Here is a 17,945-nt window from a genome sequence, read left to right as displayed (position 1 = left end):
TTTGTGATTTACGTGTCTCTTTCCTGTGGCTGAACTGCATTTCATTGGAAAGAAACTAGTTTGGGAAGTCCTTGCACATGTTTGGTCTTGGATTTTGCTGTGTCATGAGTGAATTGGCAGCTGCAAAGTCTGTCAACCAGTTTCCATGTCAGTGAACTAACATAATAATGTGTTTGCAGGGTCAAGCTGTTGCTCAGCTCTGTTCAACCATTCCCAATGTTACTGTTTTTGGAACAGCTTCATCTTTCAAACATGAAGCAATCAAAAACTCGGTAACTCACCTGTTTGACAGAAATGCAGACTATGTTCAAGAAGTAAAAAGGTAATCTTGTATTTTCCTGAGTAAGGTCTGTATAGTATCTGGCAAAATACTATTAAAGGCACCAGGCTGATCCTGTTTATGGGAAAGAATTACATTTGTGAGTTTGGGAGGTGTAGTTTATTCCAGATATTCCATCTGCCCACTAGAGACAAGATAGCAAGCATCTCCCTATTTCTTTATAAGCAACATAAGCTTTTTTAGTCCATGTTTCTACTTGGACATCTGTTGTGAGCAAAGTAAATTATGTGAAAAATACTAAACGTCTTAACAACAGGATGTACTTTGCCTTGATTTGCATCTGTACTTGCTCACTGCAATGCACCAAATAAGATGTTTTCAGTGGATTTGTAAGGTATCCAGGTTTTGGAGTTCTCTGGTGTGTTTCTATCTGCCTGGGTTTTTATCCTCTGCCAGGGATTGATACTGGAGCACATGATGTCTGCTTTAGTTTCAGATCCTTAGATTTTGTTTGTTTGCATTCAGATTAAAATCATCCTGTTGCCTTTTGAAGCCATCATGTGTGTTTCTGTTTATGTGCTTTCAAATACTTTGTTTTCCTATTTGTCTGGCTGTTTTTAGATATTGATGTTGATGCAGGTGGCAGAACTTCTGTCTGAGCTGTGGGCAACCCAGGCTGATGTTGCAGGAGAAATCAGGGTGTCCTGCTGCTGTTTCTGGAGCACTCCCCAGGGCTGAAGAGAACATTTGAAATTATCCATCACAAAGGACATTTTATATTGAAGAAAAAATTTTCCATATGGGAATTTTCACCAAAAAAAAAAAGATTAGTATTTGTTGAGCAGATGATACTTCTACCGTTTCCTTAGAGCTCAGAATAACTGTAGCATGGTTTTCAGCCTTTTGATAACCTTTCTCTTGGGGAAGTACACATAACCTGAGTGTTTTGGTGCCCCTGGAGAATTGCTGCAGTGAGATGAATCCCCACCTGAGAAACAACCAAGAGAGAACACTTGCAAACATTAATCAGAGCTCAGCACCAACCTCAGTCCTGTCTCTTGGCTGGGGCAGCACAAGATTTGATCTGGGTATGTGGTGGGGGAGCAGATATGACAGAAATTGGTGCTTAGGAAGTGAATAAAGTCCCCTTAGGTTCTGATGACTTTGGTTGCAGGTAACCAACCTGGGGCTGCTTCTGCCCTTCAGCAGGGTAGTTCTTTCTGGGACAGTTCCCTGCCACCACCCCTGGCTGTGTAACAGATCACAGCTGCTGAAATCAAAAGACCTGGCTACCAAGGGGTGGGTGGAATTCTGCTCTGTTAAGTCTGTTAAAATCCCTTTTGGTGATCTTGCATTTTCACATACCTTTTCACCTTGCAATAGGCCAATGAGGCAGGGAACCAGTGGCTACAAAAGGCAAAACATAAAAGCAGCAAGCCAGTTGGTGCTTCTTTCCTGGTATAGAGCTGTATAATATTAACACAGTAAATAGTCCTGATTGCAAGACAGAAGTGGTACCCTGTAGAATCTGCCACTACTCTGGTTTGTTGCTCAGATCTGTGCATTTTCAAGTGAAAATACATTTCAAAGTGAAAATGAAAATATTTTTAATGAAAGTACAGTGGTAGTTCTGTGATAGCTGTTACAACAAATTGTCCTTTAGCAGAGGCAGTGAGGGAGTGGTGTAGTTGTTTGCCCTGATGGATATTAGCTGTGTACTGTGCTCTGCTAAGGTGTTCCTTTCTTAAAAGTGTGTGAGCAGAAAAGGGTGGACCTGTGGCAGAGAAAAGATAGTGGTAAGAACCTGCTTTATTGCAGGTGACCAACGTGTTCCAGGGAAAGGCTTTCGCGAGGGAGAAAAGTTAAAAAAAAAAACAAAACAACAACAACAACCCCCCAAAACAAAACAAAAAGCAACCAAACCAAAACCCAACCCCTAGAACTCCAAGCAGGTGAACAAATGAACAAACAAAAAGACCCATCAGAGATGATGTGAATGTGAAACTGTTTCTAAGACATGAGAAATCGGTTCAACTGGGGAAACCACCAAAAGCTGTTTGATTGTAAAGTTTTTATTCCTTTCCAGCAAGGGCTCATCCATTGGCCTGAACAGGAACAATTTATTGCCCCACATGTGGCAGCAGTGCCAAGGTGTGAAGTTGCTCAGTTATAGTGGTCTTTGTAACCAGTGGATGTCTGAGTCTCACCTTTGTTTTGTGAGGAAACAGATGCATTACAAGCCATAAAGCTTTACCTCTTTCCCCTAAATCAGGAAATTTGGGCATTTTTTTTTTTAGTTCTTTAGCATCATATTGACATTGCATTCACAACACTGTTGGAAAGTAATAAGTATGCTGTTTATTGAAACAGTATAAATATTTTCTACTTTCTTTCATATGACCTGAGGATTTCTAGCTCTTGGTGACTTCTCTTTGATTTAACTCTTTGCTGACATCTAATTGATATAAAGTCTGAAATACAAGGCTCTCTAAATAACTTTACAAGTCAGTTTGTCTGAGAACTGGGATAAGAAAATCCATTTCCTTACGAATTCAGAAAAATACCAGAATAGGTGTATAAGAAAAATATACCTTTTCTCTATAATATTCATTGACCAAAAACAAGTAACATTTTGTGACATTTTCATTCACTCAAAAAAAAAGAACTCTATCACCTGTTTTTTGATAACATAACTTTACTGAAAGCCCTCAAAAGGGAGGAACAAGATGGTTTCCCACTCTTCTAACCCTAAGAGGTTGCCTAGCCTGGCAAACCTGCATTCCACCACTGAATGAGTTGGAAATGTCTTTTGATGAGAGTAAAGTTTTCATGTAGTCAAAGTCTCATCCTCAGAGTTCTTTCTAAAGTACCTGGACAATGTTGGTGTTACATTAACAATCAGCCTGTGTCATGCTGGCTGACCAGCCCTGTGGATCTTATTGCAAAGTAAGATTTTTTTTTTCCTTGCTCTTTAGAATCTCAACAGATGGAGTAGATATTGTTTTGGACTGTCTTTGTGGAGAAAATACTGGGAAAGGCCTCAGTCTTCTCAAACCACTTGGGACTTACATTTTATATGGTGAGTGGAAATATGTCCTGAATACAGGACGTGTTTCATAACTAAAGCTTTGCAAAGCTTGGAATCATCCGTGCCACTCCTTCCAGAACTGGTGACTGACATGTTATGCTTTCTCAATTTAACCATTTCCATGCAAGGATTTTAGTGAAGCTGAGCATGGACTAAATTATTGAGAAACAACAGGTAATGCAAAGAAAGTCTTTAAAAAAAAAATTTAAAAAATGTAAATCCAAAAGTGAAACTGAACGTAAGGTTTCAGCTTGTTAAAACATCATTGGGTGATACAGGAGAAGTGTGGGAGAAAGTTTGGATCTCTCATTCCACGCACCTTGTGTGGCCAAGGAAACTGCAGTGGAGTTTTTGTGGGAGGGGAGGCTGAAGGGCAATTTCAGGGAGAATACTGTTGGTTTTATCTGACACGACTTTGAGGAATCCAAGCCCAGGCTTCTGTTCAGATTTTCATTCCTGCTTCTGGACTGTCCCACAGATGGAGTAGACACATTTTCCCTGCCAGTTCTGCCAGGCTGCCCTGTTATGTGTGGGTAAAGCTGGCCCAGCTGCTGCTGGAGGGGACAGCATTGTCCCTGCCCTTGGGAGACTTGGGAGATTGTCAGTGTCATCTTGAAATTCCTATAAACTTGTAGGGCTCAGTCACCTTGACCTCTTAATTATTCCCAAAGTATATGGATTTCTACTAATCCCTTTTAAACCTGGGCATTTTTCCCCCTAAATATGAGTCATGGAAATTATTTTACATATAATAAAATGGTTTGCTTTTAGCATGTAATAAGCTGTGCGTGAATGTACTCCTCTTTTACAGGTTCATCTAATATGGTTACTGGGGAGACAAAAAGCTTCTTCAGTTTTGCAAAATCAGTAAGTGTCCCAGTGCTGTGATTCTGCTCTGTTCTCCAACTTCAGTCTTTGCTGTAGCATTTTCATCTTTAGAATATTCATTTATCTCTACTGAGTTGTTATTCCTGATGTTGCTAAAGAGGGTGTTTTTGTGCCGTGTTTACATTTGACAGGACAGCTAGACAGCAATTGGATCTGTGTGCCTATTGAAATTGTTAGTTATCAGATATAGATCTGTTATACAGCTAAGTTTAGGCTGCATTATTTATTTACTTATGGCAGAATAGAATTTCCATGGATATGAATAACTGTACCCTGCAGATTGCTTGTATCTGAAGACACTCTCACGACAGTGCAGTGAATTAAAGGAAATATGTCTCAAGATAGGGCCTGTGTCCAGTCATTTCCAGCTTTTCAGGAGTTTGTTTCATTACAAAAATGCATTTTTCTGTTCTCTATGTTCATTTCAAGTGACATCAAAGAGATGATGGTGTGGCATTTGTTTCCTAATTGACGATGCTGGGAAATTCAAAGTTCAAATGTTAATTTTTTTTTCTTCAGCTAACTACAAAAATCTGCACAGAAATCCTAGAGATCAAAAAGGGGACAAATATATCAAACAAACTGCTGACGAGAAATAAGTTATCCAGGAGTGAAAGTGATTCCTTTATACAAGAAAAACAGAGGGAAAGTCTTGTCTGAAGATCTGTCATATGATCTCTCTGCCAAGAGCTCACTTACAGCTTCCAGCAACAACTCCTTCCCAGGAGGAATTGGCTTCAAAAGTCCCTGTGTAGTTGAAAACAAGATAATTCAGAGACTGTAGCAAGGAGCTGTTCTTTGCATCCTTATTGGTTATAGTGGGACAATCCTTATTATTGTCATGTGTTTATGAACTAAAGATTATCTTTGCTATGCAGCCTTTTTACTGTTAATGTCAGGATATCCAGAGGCATATAATTTGAAGGGTAGGTTGGCCCTATTAAATAAATTTCGACTGAAATGGTTTTCAGATAGTACTGGTATTTATTGACTGAATAAATATGAAGAAATTGAATTAATTTAGAAAGCATATAAAATGTATGAAAGTATAACTAGTTTCTTTATGTAATTGTGCTGCAAAATTAACTCATCAAAATTGTATGAAAATTATAATTAAAAATTTACCCATTCAAATAAAATTTGCAAGTAAGTGGCATCTCAGTCTCAATGATGCTCTTGGGCTAAATGAGATAAAATCCTTTCATTAGATATTATGAGGTTTGCTCAAGTATCACAAACATAATAATGGGTGTAAAGTAACTGGGAGCTGATAAGCAGTCTGGTTCCCTTGGTTTTGAGAGAAGAGTAATAGTCAAGAGTTGCCTGTGAATGTTTGGAGAGCTTGAGTGGCTGTCTTGAGATAACAAAGGATAGCAAAAGTAAGAAGAGAGGTCCAAACTCGTTACTTATTGACTCACATCCTAACCCCAAATCTCTTCACCATCCTTCTGACACCCTGGCCTCAGGAAACACAAATTTGTGTTTTATTTCTGCATGTCAGTCAGCTGCATACTTTTTTTGCCTCATCCTTAATTCAAATTTTTGCTGTTTCTCTCGTCCGTTGCTCTAGATCTGACAGTTGAGTCGTTTATCACACCTGCCCAGACAGTTTTCTTGTGAACTTTCCTGTGAAAAATGTTTTTCTAACCATGCTGTTGTTTATTGGTTTCCAGTGGTGGCAGGTTGAGAAAGTAAATCCTATCAAGCTGTATGAGGAGAACAAAGTCATTGCTGGATTTTCCCTGTTGAATCTACTTTTCAAACAGAATCGAAGTGGCCTGATCAAGGGTGTGATGGACAAACTGCTAAATCTATACAACAATAAGAAGATCAAGCCTGTGGTTGATTCATTATGGGCTTTGGAAGAGGTAGGAGCAAAATTTCTTTCCCCATTTTGAAACTTCTGAAAAATATGTACTTTTAAGTGTAAAATCAATTTTAAACATGTTCTGTAGTTATTAATGTATGCAGCTTTTTATTGTGCTTAAGTTGTCTCCAGAGCCCCCTGCTATTCAGAAACTCCAGGATCCAGAGTTATCCACACATTTCTCCACTAAATATATCTATTGAAAATACTGATAATAAATGTGTTTTTTCAGTCTTAGAAAACCTTTTTTGTTTCCTAGGTGCATGAAACGTGTGACTAACAAGTGCAGAGTGAAATGCATACATTAAAATTGAAAACAACTTAGATCTTTTCCTCAGAGTAGCTTTTAATACATAAGCTTTAGTTTCGGTGCCATGGTTGTGCTAGAAAACCTTGGAAGCTTCTAGGCTTTCAGGAGGTTATTGGAAGTGTATCAAAGACAATCAAATCATAACTCACTTTTAAAGTAAGTTAAAATTGTCGACTGTGGATATTTTTTTTGTTTGTTTTCTTTCCTTCTAATTGCTCAACTCTCCTTAAAGACACGTAAAGAAACTATTGTGCTCACAGCCTGGACAAATTATAAACCTCCTGTCCAAAGCACTGTTTCCTAGACCTTTATATTTAAGATGCTGATAAAGAGGCAGAAGTACTTTTGGAGGTGTGAACAGACATTATCATATGAAAAAAAACCCATAGTTATATACCACCACCAGATTAATATTTGTGGTTTATGTGTTTGTGAAGTGCTCTGAACCTGACACATCACTTAAGATGCATAATCTGCAATAGCTCTGCTGATTGTGTCTGTATCCGTTGTATTTTGTTGTTCAGAAGGTGCTGCAACAATTCTGTGAGATTTATGTTTTTGATGCGGGGTATTTTTAAATTTAATTATTAAATAAGCTTATGGAGTCATTTAAAAATTTAAGTGGCACAAGTCTGTAGACAGGCACTCTGTAATTTCTTTGTTCGTGTAAAATACGTACTTTTCATGTACTGGTGAGTTAAAAAAGGGTAATTAAAAAAGTAACAATAGCTTAAAAATCCTGATTGAGGACATAACCATGAAAAATTACACATGGCAGGCTGATCTGAGTAGTGAACATGATGGGAATTTGTTGGGAGACTTCTGTTTGATAACGTTTCATCTAACATTTGGCAGTAGGATGCACCGTCCCTACCAGTAGGTTGTGAAATGTGTAAATATGTCTGTTGTAAAGCACAGTCTAGAAAACTCCAGCTCATTTGTCACGCCTGCTCGCTTCCCATGAGCTGTCTGGTAATTCACAAAGGAAATGTCTGGCTGGTATCTTCAGGGATACAGTAGTGCAAGAGCTGCTTATTCAGTTGCAAAGTGTTGCTGAAATATTACTCATTCAGGGCATTATCATTTGGGGGATATTTTTGCAGGTATAAAAATAACTTAGGGCTGACTCTTAAGTTAATATGATACACAGAAAATGTGTCATAGCCGAGGACTAAATGCAACCAAACTGAAGAAAGGTTGGTGTGTATATTTGTTCCATTTTGGGAGGTTTTTATTTTTAACTCCATAGCTCTAACATCTCCCCCCTTCAGAGTCTGATATTCGATTGATTGTCACTAAACCAGTGTATGACCAGTTGTTACCTTTGAGGTTTCCTGAGGAAACTTCCCGACCCAAGAGAGCATTGAGGATGAATGTTTAGCTCGAGAGTGTCAGAAAGGTGGACTGCCTACATGGCATTTAAAAATGGAGGATTGAATAGTTTTCTGTGGAAGAATATTACTTTCTCCAGAGGCTTATGGGAGAATCCATTTGTCCTCTATCTAGAAAATCTGCCATGAAATGAGCTTGAATCCAGTAAGAGACATTCAAAATAAAAATATTTCAAGGAAAATTCACAGAGGAGCCTCAACCGTGGGACACCTTTCCAAATGTTTTATGTTAAATACCTGAATATATTATCACATGGCAGTTTTGATCTCTGTATAAGAGGCACATCCCCAGCATACCCTTCAGCTGGCTTTATTCACTCTGCATCTGCATTTGTTTTCGTGTATTCCATTGTGCAAATTAATTCACAAATTAATGCAGACTCTCTAAAGCCAACATGGAAGACACCTGGTTTCCTTTCAAAGCTGTATTAAAGTACAAGTACTGATCTTTTCAGTTGCCATTCATGTGTCAGAGCTGAAAAGCATCTTTGCAGTCTTAGGAGACAATGAGTTATATCTGTGCTGGTGTTCCCCTTTGCTGCTCAGGGCTGGTTGGTACAGGACTGCTTCTTTGCATGATAACCCCAAAATTGAGGGCTTTATATTCTAGTGCTTGTGAGAACAGCCAGAGAAAGGCTTAGTGTTTTAATAGGTCTCCATGAACTGTGTAAAAGAAGTATTTCTTTGTTCTAAAAGCTGAGTATCGTTCCTTGAACAGGATTTATTTCTTAATACTTTCTGCAGGAGCAGACAGTTTGAATTTAAAAGAACATACTGATTAGAGAATATTGTAATTACAGTGAGATTTTCCATTTTAAAGTGTTTCAAGTCACAGTAACACAGGATTTAGAGAAAGTTACTGGATTCCCATTTTTCTGTCACATAGTCTATGTTATGTGATGTCTTGTTGATTGTCAAATAATATTAAAGACAGCAGTGTTCAGAAATTATTAGATGGACTTAGCTTGATACTGTTCCTGTTGAACCATGAAAGTTTGCCTGAGTGTCCACAAGATCATTCTAACTAGGATATAATCCCTCCTGGTGTCCTTATTTCTCTGCTTTAGGGCTGCATCCAAAGGCCATGAAGTCCGTGGAAGGCTTCCTATTTTCACTGGCCTTTGTTTTAGGATAAGGATTGCCCTGCCTCTTCAGTACAGGCTGCTTAAATGAATTTACCAATTGACCCAAGAGAGAAACTTAGAAGTGACTCAGTTTTCTTCAGAGAATAAGTGTATTTCTTCAGATTAGTACTGACACAAGGAAGGTCGGGGTCTAGACTCTTGACTACTGCTGTGGAACAAAACTATTTGTATTGCTGTGTTAGCTGTTGGTGTTTGTTTGGGAAGGGTAATTTTAATCAGAAATTTACATCCATAAATCCTAGTGAAGTCAAGTCTTTTCTCAAGTAGGCAATTAGAACCATTTTATTGTGTGAAAGTAAGAAGGATTTAACTAAGAGACAGTAATAAAAGCCACAGATACTTTAAAATGGAAATCCAACTTGGGAATTATTCATCATGAGACGAGTGAAGTCATACAATAAATTAGCTGCTGGTGAGATGTCTTGCTGTTTTGCAACTATTTGTTTATGCATTCAAGTGTTTAAAAGATGGGATGATTTGTAGATGGTGCATGCTTAAAATGCTGTTCTGGAGTAGAAAGCTGATTGTCTGGTAAGATTGCATTGCATTACAAATAGTAGAGTTTAAAATAGAATTAGTATTCAGTGAATATTTGTTGAGCTTTGTGGTTTTTTCTTTGTCAGTGACTACTTATCTGATCCTTAATTTCCAGTTAGTCACTCGACTTCGTTCTGATTAATTTGTAGCACATTTATACATTAGCATTCTCCTGAGGGTCTGTAAGTCTTTGACTTTACACAGATGACAATTCAAGATTAGTAAGCAGCATGAAAACTGAAGGTTCTCAAAAAATCTAGTTTGCTGAACAAAAATGTGCATGTTGCACTATTCTATTAAAATTCTGTGGTTTTTCATGTCTGTAGTTGCAAAAGAAAATGCATACTCAAGGTAGAATGGGTTATTGACACAGAAGTTATATTCACCTTCTTTGGTGATTTACAGCAGTTAAAGGCAGCAGTGAGTGTGTGAAACAAACCCCAAAAATTCTTGCACAGAAACTACCAGTCATGGTCCATGTTGTCAAAATATCTGAGGCATCTTTCCCTCCCCATAGACTGCCTGTTTCAAAAAGGACTCTTGTCTCTCAGATGATTTAAAGGAGTGCAGTTACGTAGTAATAGTGATATCAGAGACTGGTACTGCTCTAGGGCAGAGTGATGAAGATACTGAAACCTGTGGAATAGAATTGTTACTGACTCTTAAAAAGCAAGAGGATAATCTGATAACATATCAACAATTGGCTGATACCTTATAGTAGTCACTGAACATCCCTCTGTGCTGTTGTTTTGGAGTGATAATGCAATAATATCTTTAGCAACACCTCATTTGGTGAATAGTAATGCAACAACTGTAGCCAGATCCAGGAATACACCATGGCACTCAGCTGATTGAAATCAGCGGAATCAAGGCACTAAATACTCTTACAGATCTTGATATGAATATCAGAGAACTCTCATGACTGTGCACAGTGGTCAGTGCATAGAGTACAGAAGTGGAAAGAGCCCTGCACCTTAATTTAGTTTGTAATGATCACTGCACAACCAGTTGCTGGGTATTTTTGGCTTAATAATTATGAGAGATGTTGCAGGTCTGACTGTAAGTACAGTTTTTATATAAGTGAGATTTCCTGCTCTTGAAGCCAGAGCTTTTCTCTGTAGTAAATTGCTAAGGAAACCCAAGCTGTGTTTAAGAACCTAAAGCTAAGGGAATGCAGTGCACCTAATCACATTATAGTGACATTATAGAATACCTGCTGATACAAAAATTTCCTTTAACATTTTCTCCCAGGTTGCTGTTCTCACATCCTTTGTGCTCTCTGGGTTAGCTGCCAGTGTTATCAGCATGCAAAGGAAAAGAGTAGAAACCTTCCATTAAGATCTCAGCCCTATCGAGTTGCAATCCAGTGATGAGGACTGGATGAAGGAAGACTTTCTGTACAGAATTTGTTGCAGGTTTTGGGGAGGGCAAGGCAATCACAATATGTCTGGGTTTAGCGCTGCTCAGTGGCTTCAAATGAGTCAGGTACTGTAAACCTGTGTTTTTCCACTGAACCCATCCTCTCTTATAAATTACCATCTCAGTGCAGGCTTTTAGATATCAACAGTATCATTATGTGAGGCGGGGGGGGACGGGAGAGCTTAAACCCATAACAGAATAATAACAGTGAGCCCCCTAAAGCAGAGACTTTAATTTCATCAAAAGCTATTTGTGCCTTTCTCTGATCTTGGCTTCAGGGCAAAAAGCCTGTCATGTATCACCATGGTGAGACATGGAGAAAATTGACCTATTAGTTACTTTTAACATAGAAAGAGGGCAATCTAATAATATCAGATCAGGCTGGTACCTTGTTAGGAATACTAAATGCCATCTCGGGTCTATTTTTGTTTTTAAAGTTATACTATAATAGCATGTAAAGGGTTTTGTCTTTTCAGCTTGATGAAAACGTTCTCCAGCAGAACAAACTGTGCCTTCTTTGAAGTCAAGGACTTCTATAGCATTTAGAACCTGTATTTGTTCTTCAGGGTATTCAGAATAACAGAGAGCACCATGATAAAAGTGGAAGTACATTTATAACCAAAGTAATCAGCCTCCCTGAAATACAGAAAAGATTAATTTTTCCATAAGCATAAAACAATTTAATTTGCAGTATTATAGTGTCGAGAGAGGGAACTGTAACTCACTCTGTGAAACCTCCCACGAGTGTGCTGGTGTGTCTGTGCTGTGCTTGCTCCTCTGCACTACAGAGCAGACTCTGCTTGGTTTGGTGTTGTGATTATTTCTTTGACAGAACAAATTCTTTTGCAGTTCTTCACGAACAGCTTTCCTGATGTACAGGGATTAACTCTGCAGATACACTGTCCTCTGATGCTGCCTTATAACTCTCTTTGTTCTTCCTGTGTGTGGATCCTGTTCCCTCTGACTGTACGAAATAAATACCCGTAGTTCAAAGTAAATTTAAGTGTTTTATCTGTACATCACTGTTGTTTCGTTGTATACAAACAGGTCTAACACAAGTTTGATACAAGCTTCATGCAGTTATCAAAGCATGCAAAAATGCAAGGAACTGTGTCTTACTGATGCAACAGGTTTGAAAACAGAGATGTGGGGAAAGCAGGCTGAGAAGCAAAATCTGAATAATTCAGGGCAGCTTGCTTCTGTGCTTGCAGTCAAAATATACACAGAGGCCAAAATATCTTTCCAATTTGGGAATCATAGAATCATGGACCTTAAGACCATCCAGTTCCAATCCCCTACCATGGGCAGGGACACCCTCCTTTATCCCAGGTTGCTCCAAGCCCCGTCCAACCTGGCCTTGGACACTTCCAGGGATGGGGCAGCCACAGCTTCTCTTGGCAACCTGTGCCAGGGCCTCACCACCCTCTCAGGGAAGAATTGCTTTCCAGTGTCCCATCTAACCCTGCCTTTGGTCAGTGAAAAGCGATTTCCCTTTGCCCTGTCACTCCATGACCTTGATCCAAGTCCCTCTCCATCCTTCCTGCAGCCCTCAAAACCTTCTCTTCTCTAGGCTCAGAGTAAGGGGAAAGCTATTCCACTTGAATTTTACCTCACTGACATTAAATGTAGTGAAAACAAATTCTAAATGACTGAAAACTGAGCCATGAGTAAGGTGATTTTCAATTTAGACTTGACATAGAATTTTTCCCAAGATGCATATATGAAGTAAATAGTAATTAAAACTCAAAATAATTTTGTTTCTGTATGCTCAGATGAGTAAAACATACCTTGAAAGTACTGGAGGTTAATTAGGTATTTTTCCCTCCAAAACATTGTGTATACCTGATTATGGGATCTTCACTGCTCTTACATGAATTACTGTGTTCCTATGAAGTGCCTATATAATTTCATTTGCACTTCTTCCCCATGTAATGCTGTTTAACAGGACTTCATGTTACTTCATAACTTATTCTACCCTTCCTGCCACTATCAGGAAGTGATGGCATAACCCAGTGGTCTTTTTGGATTCACACACTGTTGATGGCAATGTAACATGATTATGATTTTATTAAAAGCCTGAGAAAGAAGCAAGAGAAGACTTCTATAGAGGTACCATGGCTTCATAATAAGGCCCCAGATACATGACATTGGCTGTGATTGCCACAAAATTGGGTTGGGTAAATGAGCTGTTTTAGGAAACTTAGACTTCCCTTGGTAAGTATGTAAGCAGAAGTCAATTCTTTTCAATTGCTATAAATTATTCATAAACACTGTGTGAAATTCAAGCTACATGAACAGAATTTAATTAAACTAGTAATTTATTCCAACTCTGTGCTTTCTATGACTTTGTTTTGCAGCTTCTGAAATTTAGCTTGCCTTGTCTAGCCTGCCAGTTGAATACCTGTGTTTAAACGATTTTGCCATCTTGAATCTTCAGAATGTTCCTTTATGCACACTGAGAATATTCGTGATATAATACTCATTTAGTAGATAAATAACAAAAGAGGTGGTGGAGATATCATCACTTGCCTGAGACCATACAACATGGGAGTGTAAAGATCATGGATCAGCCTGAAAATCTCTAATTTCTAATTCTGGCCCCTCACAGCCGAGGCCCTGGGCTGTGTATCAGCATCTCAGAGCCTCTGTGATCCAGAGCTCTGGTCTCAGAGTGGTGTGTGTTCTACCAGAGGTCACTAAGCTGTTTATTTTCAGGGGAATTGTATTTTCATGTTTTGGAATGAAGTGGCAAACGTGGAAAAGTATTTTGGCAATATTTCTGATGAGCATTGATTCAGATGTTGCTGTCACAAAGGTTAGAAGCTGACTAGTGTGAGACTAAACCTCTCAATTAACATAAATACAGCCTGCAGCTACAGCACTTTTCTCATCTACTTAGTAAGCACTCTGCTAAGAATTAATTAGTTATGGAGATACACAGGCAGAAAATACATTCTGGAAGGCATGAGACACTGGATGTTGAAAGTGCAGTGGTGAGTCATGATACGTGCTTCTGGGTCAGGACAGGCTGTCTTTTCTGTCTGCCCTTGTGTGCCACAGAGATAAGAGCTTTCTGGAACTACAGGCCAAAGGGAAAGAACACGTGGACTTGGGTCCTAAAGCATAATGTGAGGGCTTGGGGAAATAGGCAGGAGAATAATATGGGAAGCATTGATAGGTTCCTCTCAAGAAAAAAGTGTGTACTATTGAAGAGAAACTAGTCACATGCTTCCAGTTAATTAAATTAGCAACAGGAGATTGGATATGGGGAAAACTGCTCTGCCATTTATTAGAAAAATAGGGACCAACCTGTTACATTGAGCAAACTGCTGATAAATTACTGTGAAGAAGCAGTGTTTTACAGGAGTAGTCTGTTTTCTGAAATATATTAGCTGGCTTCTAAGTAATAAATTGACACACATTCCTTATGTGTTGAACTGATATGGTGATACTGTTCCCCTGCAAGGAGACAGAGATCTAGTTAGGGAAAGCTTTGCTGTAGACATCCATGATGCCTTTAAAATCACCAACCTGTGTGTGTAACTCCAGAAGACAGAGTATATTTCTTCTTTGATTATCTTGAATAATGGCTGTAGCACAGTTGTTTTCCACTTCATTTTTACTGTCTGTGTCACTCTTCTCAAGAGTCAGGAAAACAGGGTTTCATGGAGTCATTTCCCTATTCAAAAACAATTTCTACACTCATCATTAAGTATTAGAGAATAAAAGCTACTTACTTTTATACCCTTGATCCAAGCATGCCTCAATCTATTCCTTTTAATTTCTCTCTGATAATGCAGGAAACATCCACCTGCCTTCTCCCACACTTGCATGTGGATTAAATATATGCCAATACATTGCACCCACCAGCAGAAATACTTTTAAATGAATTCTAGCAGAAAGTTTACTGTGTTGGTAGTACCACTAATTGGCAAGGAATTCATAAGATTTAGAACAATGACTGTTTTCTGTCACTCAGAAATAATTATTGGATCCTGTGAATGAAACTCACTAGACAAAAGTAGCAGGTACTAAAGGGAGAACATTTAGAAACTAAGTTTTCAAAGCCATATTTAGATGTCGCTTCATTCTTGTACTGTGCATTGTTAATGTGTGTAGTTTAAGCCACACAGCCTGTGAATGGAACCGAGGACTTCCCTCTGTCAAAAAATTCCACTCACACTTCTTTGTTAATTAGTTGACTGGTTTGGGAAGAAAGGTCTTGGTCAGTGGAGTTCAGCTGGCAGGGGCTGCTAGGGTGAGAAATTCATCTTTTCTCTCAGGGGAGCATGAAGGAGAAATCTGAGGTTTGTGTTAACAGTTCCTCGTGATTACATTCTCTCAGAAACTTTTTTTGGTCTCGATTCAAATTAAAGACAGACCTATTTTCACAGATGCTAAGGATTAAAAAAAAGAGAGAGAGAAATAATGAAGTCTACTTGGTGATGTTGGGAGAGATTGGAGAGGTCATCCCTATATGTCTAGTACAAGAGAGAATAAAAATTATTTGGGTTCCTCCTGCCTTTGAAACCTTCCCATTTTCAAACTGGGAAGAGATCCCTGATGATTTTGGATGAGGTTTTGGCCACTTGATTTGCTAAAAAATCAGACTAGTTATTTTGTTTCTTTTTCTGGCTGTAATCTATGAGTCTATTACTTCATTAATCAATTAATGCCTGGAAAGCCACTTAAGAAGTCACTGAAAAGAATCAAAAGGCAGTGGGAGATAAGAGTAATGAAAATATCTCTGTATACTTAAATTTGATGGGTCCATTTTGTCTAAATGGTGCTGCATTGGTGACATCACCCCTGTGCCCTTCTTCCATGACTGACAGGGGGCAGAAAGGTTAATAGAGCAGAAGGAAATGAGATGCTTTCAGAGGCTGCTGCGTTAGTGTGGTGAGAAACACCAGTAGGTGCTGTAAATTCTACCTCACATTTTTCTGCTTGGGGAATTTTGGGTGCTTGACCTATAAAGAGAAAACGTTGGCATAAGCTTTTAGCTACAGTAGAGAGACATTTAGATGTTAGTAGATACTGAACTCTGGTAATTAAATAAAATTAAATTGGCCTTTTTGGTCACAGAAATGCCTTTCTAAGGTTTCTAACATTCTAGCTCTTCTCCTAGGATCTGCTTGTTGGTGTATCTATGTAACAGCAGTCAAAGTAAATTATCAATTCCATCAACAAAACCAAGTTTGTCTCTCAGGAACTAATCATGTTGATGACTAGTTTTGGCAGACTGGTAGAAATCTTGGAAATCTCTGGAGCAGTAGCACAAAAATAATCTCCTGGGTTGGTTTCATTTATTTTTTCTTTCATACTAGTAGTCTAGTTAGGTTACCAGATTGCCTTTATTCCCTGTCATGTGATTTTTAAAGTCTTAAAGCATTAAGATATTATAGCATTTTACAACATTAGTGTGTACTATGATTAACTTCTCCTTTTGTAAGTACGGTAGGGACTCTAGTTGGAAGCAAGTTGGCTTTTCTGGTTTTCATCATTTTACCCTGAACAAAATGCCATGATTTTCTCAAAATAACACCTTATTTTAGTGCATAACAATTATTAATCAAGATAATTGTTCTCATCTAATGAAAATGGCTCATATATTCTTTTCAATCATTTTAAACACAGATGAGTTTTAAAAGTAAAATTACTCTTGGGCATAAAGATATCTCTGAGCGTAACATAATCCAAATTTAATGTGATAATTGAGAGTTTTATGTGGTATTGCGGTTTAGTAATGATATTGTTGCTCATTACAGATAATGATATAAATTTACACTGAGGCAGCAAAGCAGATGCATTGTTGATACTAAAAGGTTCCTATATATATATATATATATATATATGTATGTATGTATATATATATTAATCTGCTGGGAATGATTGAACACAAGGGTATTTTGTAGGGAAAATCTCTGTTATGATGACTGACTTTGAGAAAACAATACTAAAAGGAAGGAATGTAATTGAAGAGTTTCAAATGAACAGCTGATTTCCCAGGGTTTTGATTGTACCAAGGATGGTAGTTTGAGTATCAAAGCTCAGGGTTTGAAGATGGTACTTGCACACATCTGGAAATGTAGGCTGTATCTATAAGAAATAAAGCCTCACACATCACAGACAGGTCCAAATCTTTGTTTAAATGTGTTTAGTTTAGTAGAATAAAGGTTGTGTAAAAGTTAATTCCTGACCACCACCAAATACCTACAACCTTGAGAAGAACCTGAGGGTTTTTTTCTATTCCATGCTGTGGTTATATGCTGGGTGTAAAATATCTCAAAGATCTTAAATTTTCCTCAGCAAGAAGGGCATAACCTTTGAACTCTTTAGGAGCACTAACACAGTACTCTGTCTTTTCCCTTAATCTAAAGGAAACATCCAGCTTAATTCCAAGTTAAACCTACCTTGGCCTAGAGCTAAAAAAATGTGTGTTATTGAAGTTCTTGCCTATTCTCCTGCATTTCTGTAGCCAGTGTACATGCTGGGGGGGGATTGGGTGTCTCTACACATGCAAGTTTAATTGAATTAGATTAGAAACTGCCTTGGCTGCATCAGGGACATTCTATCACATGGACACTTGTGCTTTGGCTCCCCAGTACCAATTACATCGCGTTTTGATTTGGGTCGATAAAATGTAATGCTGAGCTGAATGAGTGCTCACACATGAGCATTAAACTTGCTGTAAACTAAATCAATTTTATAGCAATCACACTGGTACAATGCTAACGGGAAGTTAAGATCTTTAATATAGGCTTAGAATGAGACATTTTTTAACAGTGCCAGGAGAAATATTAAGTAATAAAGCAAATAGGGCTGCAATATATATTGTCAAACTGTCAACTAGCGAACAAGATAAAATTCAAATACCTTTCCTCTTGCCTAGATGAATGATTTCAATCTTGCTGTAAAGCAATGTAGCTCAAACTGAGGCTAAGCATGAATCATAGTCTCTAATATTACAACTGTATTACAGTTTAATATATCAGTGCATTTTGGTTTTGTTTAAATTTA

General features: G+C 38.2%; 1 protein-coding gene across 1 annotated transcript in view; it reads left to right on the top strand.

Moving 5' to 3' along the window:
- The window catches only part of VAT1L (vesicle amine transport 1 like), a 55,490-nt gene that overhangs the window by 19,500 nt on the left and 18,045 nt on the right, over positions 1-17,945 (top strand). The window contains exons 4-7 of the mRNA XM_051806018.1: positions 180-322; positions 3,256-3,359; positions 4,180-4,235; positions 5,930-6,124. Of these exons, the coding sequence (XP_051661978.1) occupies positions 180-322; positions 3,256-3,359; positions 4,180-4,235; positions 5,930-6,124 (498 nt within the window). The remainder of the gene's footprint in view (positions 1-179; positions 323-3,255; positions 3,360-4,179; positions 4,236-5,929; positions 6,125-17,945) is intronic.

This window comes from Manacus candei, unplaced genomic scaffold (genome assembly GCF_025592945.1).
Source record: "Manacus candei isolate 608988 ecotype Guabito, Panama unplaced genomic scaffold, ASM2559294v1 h1tg000065l, whole genome shotgun sequence".
Classification (NCBI taxonomy): domain Eukaryota; kingdom Metazoa; phylum Chordata; class Aves; order Passeriformes; family Pipridae; genus Manacus; species Manacus candei.
Note: the sequence above shows the minus strand (reverse complement) of the source record. Positions and strands in the feature narration are given on the sequence as shown.